This window comes from Haliotis cracherodii, unplaced genomic scaffold, assembly GCF_022045235.1.
Source record: "Haliotis cracherodii isolate W230 unplaced genomic scaffold, xgHalCrac1.p SCAF_6, whole genome shotgun sequence".
Classification (NCBI taxonomy): Eukaryota; Metazoa; Mollusca; class Gastropoda; order Lepetellida; family Haliotidae; genus Haliotis; species Haliotis cracherodii.
The window spans coordinates 37,973,473-37,982,679 of record NW_027266319.1 but is presented as its reverse complement, the minus strand read 5'-3'; the positions used below and the strand labels follow the sequence as shown (position 1 = coordinate 37,982,679).

Sequence of the window (9,207 nt, the reverse complement as noted above, 5' to 3'; positions counted from 1 at the left end):
TTATTAGACATGCATCAACCTATCAGAAAATACAGTCAGTTAAGGATAAGGTCAAAATTCCTTTTTGGAGCATTTTCAGAACTAACCTCTCTTTTTTTTTATAGCTAAGGGTGAAGAACAAGTTGAAGTACAGACATTAATTAACCAATATATATTAAACCAGAAAACTTATAGAAATGTTCCACAAGTTTTTCATCCGTGGTAACATTAAGTCTTCTGACACTATGTTTGAGCAACAAGAAGCACTTCTGACAAATAGAACATCATTCAGTGCATCTCTGTGTCACGATACTTGTAATTCTTACGAATACAGAACACCTATTACATCAGTGCCAGAAGACCAGTATTTATAATGTCATCTCTCTATAAAGTCGTTCGATTTTCAAGTCCTCTCCACTGTCGACTATCCGTAACCAGTTAAGGTACTAATAGTATCTCCCTTCCTAAACCATATAGACCTCTGTGTAATGATTCATCAAAAGCAGGACCTCCTTCGTGGTCTAGTGGTAGAGGGTCTGCCCGGAGAGCGAAAGGTCCGGGGCTCAATCCCTGGCCATGTCATACCAAAGACGTTAAAAGATGGTACTTGTTACCCTGTCTGGCACTCGGTATTCAGGGGCTAAAACAAGGACTGGTCGGCTCAGAGTCAGTATACTGTGTCTGAGTGGGGTATTCATGTTAAACTGCGGCATGGTATCTCAGTGTGTTAGCACTATAAATCGGCATCAGTCCGGACTAGTACAAGCAGCCACACACACACGTGCATGCACGTCGCTATATAAGTGCAACAATCTTGGACGCGACATTAAACCCCATGTCACTTCACTTCATCAAAAGCATGGTGCATTCGTTGCAATATTCTGTGCCAGGGTCGTGAGGTCGTATTGTGAGGTCATGTAACTATACAAGTGATACAAGTATACATAAAAATGACATGTAAAATTGTTTGAACATTAACTGCAAACAGAGACTGTAAAATAGAGCTATTGAAGTCTCTGCTGTAAAATACTCTTTTCTGTTGGTATGTACAAGAGGTTTGAACCTACTTTGTCATGATTAACTGAGATCTACTAGATTTGTTTTGGGTGATCTTCTATACATTCCCTCTGATAATGGAATGTGTCCTAACAAGTGTCCCTATTTCATAGATTGCATCATGTATGTAAAATGAATGACAAGAACAAGTTATACATGATATTGTAGTTCTTGAAGAAGATATTAATAATTTACTATACATTTTCATCTGAGGATTCAGAAGCTTATTGTTTTAAGATAGGGCTGTCTAAAAAGATCTATAATCGGAATTGTCGTCGATGGGAAGAACCGTCAACGATTTTCAATATAAAATTGTCATCGATAACAACTGTGATGAAATAAAGTGTAAATTAGCTGAAACAGACTTGTTATTGTCAATAATGTCAAATATCGAGGACCAAAAGACTGAACTGTTTTGGTTATATCCACAAAACAATGTATGTATAAATGTGTCACTGCTCACCAGTGGCGTGAAATATGTTGATTTCTTTTGGGACTTTCTCTCATGTTTGCTTACAGTTACTTTTCCGATATTTATCGATAATTGATCAATATTAAGTTAGCGATAATCGATCCTATAATGTATATCGATAGCCAGCCCTATTTTAATATGACTAATGTTATAAATTTGTGAAGTCATGAACAATGAACATATCATATTTTTCACAACAATGAAGCACTGTGACGTCATATGGCTTCAACTGACCATTCGGCTTTGAGAATCGCTAATATGCACATGTGCAAATATCGGAAAGTTATAACATGTGACCATTCTTCCCTAATGGGTAATATTCTATAGTTATTATTATGTAACATCCATTGGTTACTGTTATATTTTTTGTTTTCTTATCATCAGATTGGCAGACACACCTTCCCTTAAAAAGAGTTCTCAGAGAAGAAGATGGATGCCACTGTTGTGTTTAATTGTTTGTTTTTCATCTTCATTGACTGTGGCTTGACCAGTGGTCAGCTTGATGTGGACAAATCAAGATACGATGATGGTCGCAGAGAATATGAACTCATGGTCCACAGGTCAGAAATGCCAAGATACGGTACATGCTGGAAAGATGCCATGATGACGATACAAAATGGCTGCAAACAGCTCACAGACGATGTCCAGGGTCGGCTATCCTTGGCCTATCTCAACTGTTTTCTGGAATTTCAAGGTCGAGATGTATACGAGTGTGACGCTGATCAACCATTTCACGAATGTGCAAAAAATATGCTTGATGTGGACCGAGGATCATTTACGACTTTTTTCACACACACTCAAAATATATGCTATTTTCTTCAGGCACAAGTATGGCATGAAGAAACGGAGAACACAATTGGTCGACTTTCTGACAGTTCATCACAGGTAGCATCGAAACTAGAAGATTCCTATAAGCTACAGAATCAAGTTCTGAAACAACAAGAAGAGAGTATAAAAAATCAAGAAATGATCATGGATAAGGCTTCAAATTTGAGTAACATTATTTCCGCCTCATCTGACGATATTCATGTAATGTTTGCAGACTTCAAAGAGACAACGCAAGAGCAGCGGTTGCTCATCACTGATGTGTTTGACCGTGTTGCCAAGTTACAGCACATGGTTCTAGGAGAATTTTCCGGCTTTTATTCGATAGTGTTCTATACCCTGTCGATTCTGGTGTCATATCTGTTGACGTCAACTGCTAGGACGAGCAGTGCGAGGTTCTGGCTGTTTGGTCTGATGACAAGCAATATGATAGTAGAGCAGATGATTGTCTCCATCAGACCTGGCTTTTTTAGATATTTACCATTTCAAGACTTTGAGAACGAGGAGGTATGTGCTTGAGAACGAGGTTTGTGCTTGAAAACACAGGAGGTATGTGCTTGAGAACAAGGAGGTATGTGCTTGAGAGTGAGGAGGTATGTGCTTGAGAACGAGGAGGCATGTGCTTGAGAACGAGGTGGCATGTGCTTGAGAATGAGGAGGTATGTGCTTGAGAGTGAGGAGGTATGTGCTTGAGAATGAGGAGGCATGTGCTGAGCTGTCTGTATCAAATACACCATCTTCCTAAGACGGGAGTTAACTGAATATAAAAGTCCAGTTTCTACCCTTGCCGAAGTAGGCTGGAATTTCTGAGTTATTTTTTGGCTGGACTAAAGAGTCCATGCATATTCGAATCAAAGTCATGTAACGGAATAGACATCCAGTTCGTTCGTTAACAACAAGGCGACTACTGTGCAGATTTTGGTCAATTGCAGGATTTGCAACGCATGTGTACTGTCAACTGAATGTCAACATATTTTTTCCAAACCTTTTCATGTTTTAATCAACTTGCTCAAGTGATTTGATGCTCTTTGCAATATAGAGCTTGAATAGTTAACAAATCGTCTTGATTGGTGCTTTCATTTTGTCTTGAGCTAATGCAAGTGATATGATAGGTGCTGATTGCTCAGTAGGAGGGACATAAAAGGGACGTAACATGTAATCATCTGGTAATAGCCACTAGTAGTGCTACAATCAAGCCACGAAATTCAAGCATAGTTCATCAAGAGTGGAAACTGGACTTTTATAGTCAATTACCTCCCTTGTCTCGGGAAGATGAAAATACACAAATAAAATCACTAATATGTATTTATCTTGAGTTGCATATGTACAAATATGATTGAAAAGTACCCAATGTCAACTTCACACTGAGGTGTGCCAGTATTCCTAACTGATATTTGTTCATAGAATGAATTCAACAATGACACATGAACTGCAGTGAGTACATTGGACTGGCAACTCTAAAAATTACCATTTCTCCCAAATTGTCAGTCACATCAAATAAAAAAACATAGGATGGTTTAATTCTTTCAACATCATGTTCAATGCAGTGTATATTCATGACAGACAAGATCAGTGACGTCATCTCTGAAGTAACTTGGTTAGATCTGCATGTCATTCACACAATTTTCTTTCTTTTTTGTGTGAAATATTTCACTTTGGTTCAAGACTAAGTCGCTACAAATAGATACTTAACCTCAAAGCAAAGTGAAATGTTATTTCATTGGACTAAAAATAGACAACATGAAAGCCTGATGATAAAAGACAAGCCGACTTTGTTTGAAAAATATACTTCATTGATTAACGCCGATGTTTTGTTCAACAACCAAGATTTATAAAGTACTTTATTTGCCAGTCAGCAGGGACTGACAGTCACATGAATCACAGGCCCAAGCCTAATTTTACTGGTAAAAACCGGGTAATTACCGGTAAGCTAGAACACTGAAAGGTGCTACTGCATTGTGACCTAGATATATATCCCAGTTGTGACTGTCATGTTTTGGGTCACATGCAAAATTTAAGCTGACAATTCCATTCTCCAAATGGTGCCAAAATGTCGCACCATTTCACTATGCAAAGAAAGAAACACCAAGTGTGGCATTTTAATTTGACAGTACATAGTCATGATAATTGATCACTTTTTTTTCCTTTTTCCTTTAAAATCACACAATAGACTGGATGCAAAGGACTTTTGAGGAGTGAATCATGTTGAATTCAGCTGAACGTTTGTTTTATTCCTATTGCAATACCCTTATTGTTTAGGAGTGTGAGGAAATCATGTGATATGCTAGTAAGCATATTCAATTTTCCAGGAGATGATATATGGCAGCCAGCGTCTAGTTCGGCGGGTTTCTGGTCTTATTGGGTTCTTCATCCTCTGCTTCTCCGTCTACAACTTCCAGGACCTGAACACCATCAACAACCAACTTCTGGTGGAGATCCGGAGACAGAACTCGGAACTCAGGCACTGTCTCATGGGAACAACCTCAGGTAAACCGTTACAAGGTTCATACAGGTTTGAAAAGGCCTTGAGTTTAAAGGCCCCTCTTGAAAAGCCTTGATTTTTGGTATCGACCATTGTCAACCTTGAAAAGCCTTGAAAATCACCAAAATAGCTTGAAAACCCTTGAATTTGTACAAAATCACATATGCTTGTTTATGAAAGTATTAAAAATTATGACATATTTATTCTATTTTTTGGTTGTGAAATAAGTCTTGTTAGAAAATTTGTGTTGTTCATACTGCTTCTTAGGTCTTACGGGGGCACGGGTGGCCCAGTCGTCTAAGACGCCGCGATTCGCTGTGTAGAGTTGCGTATTTGGGCAACCCAGAAACCCATGATTGTGGGTTTGAATCCCGGTTCGCCCCGATTATGTTTCTAGGTTTGTCAGCACCATACCCGTACTCGTGGGTTTCACCAAAGTGGTAAACGTCTGAGACCTGCATCACTTCAGGCTTTCCTCCCACATTAAGCTGACATGCTGCGATACCTGTAATACTGTTAAAAGCGGCGTTAAAACCCAACTCACTGACTCACACAAATATTGACAGACTAAAGCTAATAACCAACAAGTTTATAGCCTTAAAAGGCCTTGAATTTTGGTGTTCCATATCCGTGTGAACCATGTGTTACTAAAGGCTTGAAATTATATCAAAATAAACATTTTAAAGAACAAGGTGTAAATCTTAATATACATTGTAGTAGAGATAAAAGGCCCTACTGGTTTTAAGTGTTGTAAGTTGCTGTGTAGAGTTGTGTCCCTTAGCTGTTGCAGGATACACTAATCAGGGTTTTGAATCCCAGTATTCAGTTAGACTGCAGTATTTGGGTCCCCAAACCGGAACAAATGGTTTTTTTTGCTTTCACATTTTTACGGAAGTTGTCAAATGAAAAATGTTCCATGCATGCATAGTTTGTTATTAAGGGTCGGAGCTAGAGCGTTTGTAGGCTGTTTCTTTTTCTTCTGAATGCTGTCTGTAGATCAACACTCATTTTTACACAAACAACACAGAGGTGTTTAATGGGTTGGAGTTTTGTTGATCTTTGCCAGTTAGGAATTACTGGCAGACCTCAGCAAGACAACACAGAGGTGTTAAATGGGTTGGAGTTTTGTTGATCTTTGCCAGTTAGGAATTACTGGCACAGTACTTTTGTAATTTACAATGTCGATAAACATTATGTGTTTTCAGCAAATCAGATTTGCAGGTTTTTTTAAATATTTGATGCCCAGAAAGTTTTCATTTGAAACCTCACATTAATGTCGTTGGTTCCAAATGAAATTTCCAAGCTTCAAATACTCGATAAAACCCGCAAAATCTTAAAATACATAACGTTTATCTCCTAAATGGTTGCTTTGATTGCCAGGATCGAGCATCGACACCAAACATATGATAACGCAGGGTAAAAATGGAGTCGCAGCTGATTGTGAGTAGCTGTTAGTTCTTTTTCTGGACATTAATGTGATAGATTATCATGGTTACAGCTTCCTGGTTATGTTTTTGAGAAGCAGATGCTAAGTTGACGACTTCTGCATAAGACTTGGCATATATACAGTGAAACCCCTCTAATCTGGACAGTAGTGTTCCACTGAAATCATCCACATTAACAAGGTTTCACTGTTCAGTGGTTTCCTGTGCATCCTAACATCTGGTGATGATCATCTCATTGTTCAAAGGATAGAATCATTTCTCATTTATTGCAATATTTCGCTTATGTTAGCCAACAAAATCACTCTCTTGTTGCCACAGAATTTGCATGATGCTTGCAAAGTGAGAAACATGTCTTCAAGAACCTCCACTTTTCTTCCATTTCTTGGGTTTTTTTTCCTTTTATTTACCTAACCCTTTCAGCATGTTAATGATCATGTGAAAAAAATACACAGTTTATTTTCTGTCATAATGTACGGTATGTGTATTCTGGCATTTTTCTAGTATTTCACTTTATTTAAGAATATATTTCTCATCATTAGAAATGAACTTAGTCCACCAGTCCTTATAATAATAACATATAGCAAGATCCTCAAAAAGGGCAAATTTCTACTAGTCCTCCTGATAGATGAACTACTGGGCAGTTTGGCAAGGACTAGAGGACTAGTGCCAATTTCTAACGCTGTTTCTCATGTCATTTGTCGTCCAGCCACAACGCTAGATTCGGACTCTGCGGTGTCCAGTGGGTCTACAGGTAGCGAGGGGGAAGACTCGGACCACACGTTCATCTTGCAGTCCAGCAGCCACTCTGAGTCATCACACAGCTATTTCTCCGTGATGACCGAGAGTCTGGCCAACACCCAGATGTCCACTCTCCACAGTGAGCTGCGAGATCTCCGACAGTCCACCCCTATCAAACAGCTGCCGGACAGGGTGGCAACCTGGGTCAAGACAGGATTCTACCCAGGTAACCATGGTAACGTTTCATGTGATACTTTGTGTTACATGTATTTGACATCTTGGTGAGAAAATTGCCAAATTCTATTTTCTGGTATTAACCAAAAAATGAAGCAGTTGTTTAGGCTTAAAAAAATAAAATAATTGGTTCTCAGGCAGTGACTTTTGAAAATATTGTGAGAGTGGGCGAGCTGGCGGGTGTTTTTTTGCTTGTTTTTGCTGCAAAATGTCAACCCAACTGACTCAGCCAATGAGTTTTATTGTTTTCTCCTAGTTTCACCAGCAAAGGTAGCCTCGTCTTCAACCCCAGCCAAGGTAATTATTAGGATATGTATCCACAATGGATGTGACCCGTGAAGATCCGGGGTAGAATAGGTCTTCAGCAACCTATGATTGCCGTAAAAGGCGACTATGCTTGGTTAATGCATGTCATCTACCCCAATTGCGTGGATCGATGCTCATGATATCAATCACTGTATTGTCTGGTCCAGACACGATTATTTACAAACCACTGTCATATAGCTGGAATATTGCTGAGTGCAGCGTTAAACAACAAACAAACAAACGTTGGATAATTACACTGTTCTTGTGTCATTTATTTCTCAAGGAGTCCAGTTTGGAAGCACCAAGATATTATCTTCGGCCTCGGAAACCCATCCCAGTCAGTCCGAACCCAGCGCTCAATGTGGAATCGCCGAACAGCTTCTCCAAAACAGTCCGCCATCTTGAACAAATCACGAAGAAAAATAGCATCCTTGCTCGAGCTGTTTTGCGCCAAAATAAGCATCTACCTGACACTGATGAAGATTAACACAAGCCTACTTGGTCTCCAGTGGTCTTTCATGAATCATTTAAAGGATTTTATTGATTGTGATTTTTGCTTTATAGCATATTTATTGATATCAATCATGTATTTTTTATGATGATGTCAACCGTTTCTGATCAGGGTTCGTACAGACTTGAAAAAGCCTTGATTTTTATGGTCCCTCTTGAAAAGCCTTGATTTTTAGTGTCAACCTTGAAAAGCTTCGAAAAGCACCACAATAAGTTGAAAAGACTTGAAATTATACAAAATGAGATATACTTGTATTAAAGCACACAAAAATATGTACCAAAGATGTTTCAGTAAGATTTACCACAGTGGTAGATATGTGTGCCAAAGACCATGAAGAATTCATGACAGACTTAATTCATTTTTTTGTTGGGTTAAAAATATATCTTTTTGAAAATGTGTGATGGTCATACTGGTTTTTAGGTCTTGCTATTAATATATAGTATGCTGGATTTGATAAAATATTGAGAGATTCTGGTAAATAACCCACCTAAAAAACCCTTCATAAGGCCTTGAATTTTAGTGTTCCATATCTGTACGAACCTTGGTAATGCTATGAAGAGGAACTTTTGACATATCTACTTTAAGTTCTATTACATATGTATTATTAAAAAATAGAGACATCATGAAAGGTTGTGAAAAACTAATAGTTTAAGCATTAAATGATATAGAGAACAATGGTTGTAAATATTTGTTATTTAATTGAAAGATTTCGGTGGAGGAGAATCTTTTAGAAACATCCATCTGTAACTTTAAATTATATATTTCACAACTTGACAAAGAGTGTAGAAACAGAATCCGGTTTTTCATTTTGTGTATCTTTATAGTTTTGCATCAGGAGTTTGTAACAGCACTATTTATGAGTCTATAATCTTGTTTTTACAGAAAATTCATTTACACAAACTTTGTCAATATACAAAGGTTGCCAAAAATTACTTGTGTAAAAAAAAAGATTGTGTAAAAAAAAATAATAATTTTTAGCTCACCTGGACAAAGTTACATAACTAGGTGAGCTACATTGCTGTTGAACTATTTTTTATATATGTACCAGTGTGCTATCAAGTATTGTCAGTGCTCAGATATTATTTGTGTTGTAAATGTGTAAATAAAACTCATAAACCTTCCCATGTGTTTGATAATCTTTCCAGCATAACAAGATCAC

General features: G+C 37.9%; 1 protein-coding gene across 1 annotated transcript; it reads left to right on the top strand.

Moving 5' to 3' along the window:
- Positions 1-1,936: 1,936 nt before the first annotated feature.
- On the top strand, positions 1,937-8,600 carry LOC139445824 (uncharacterized). Its single transcript, XM_071227051.1, has 6 exons — positions 1,937-2,839; positions 4,642-4,819; positions 6,195-6,254; positions 6,966-7,223; positions 7,488-7,528; positions 7,821-8,600. Exons 1-6 carry the CDS (start codon positions 1,937-1,939, stop codon positions 8,022-8,024), a joined length of 1,644 nt encoding a protein of 547 aa, XP_071083152.1. The 3' UTR covers positions 8,025-8,600.
- The last annotated feature ends 607 nt before the right edge of the window (positions 8,601-9,207 follow it).

Coding starts and splice junctions, on each gene's coding strand:
- LOC139445824 (XM_071227051.1), top strand. CDS start 1,937: ATGGATGCCACTGTTGTGTTTAATTGTTTGTTTTTCATCTTCATTGAC. Junction 2,840..4,641: donor AAGACTTTGAGAACGAGGAG/GTATGTGCTTGA, acceptor TCAATTTTCCAG/GAGATGATATATGGCAGCCA. Junction 6,255..6,965: donor AAATGGAGTCGCAGCTGATT/GTGAGTAGCTGT, acceptor TTTGTCGTCCAG/CCACAACGCTAGATTCGGAC.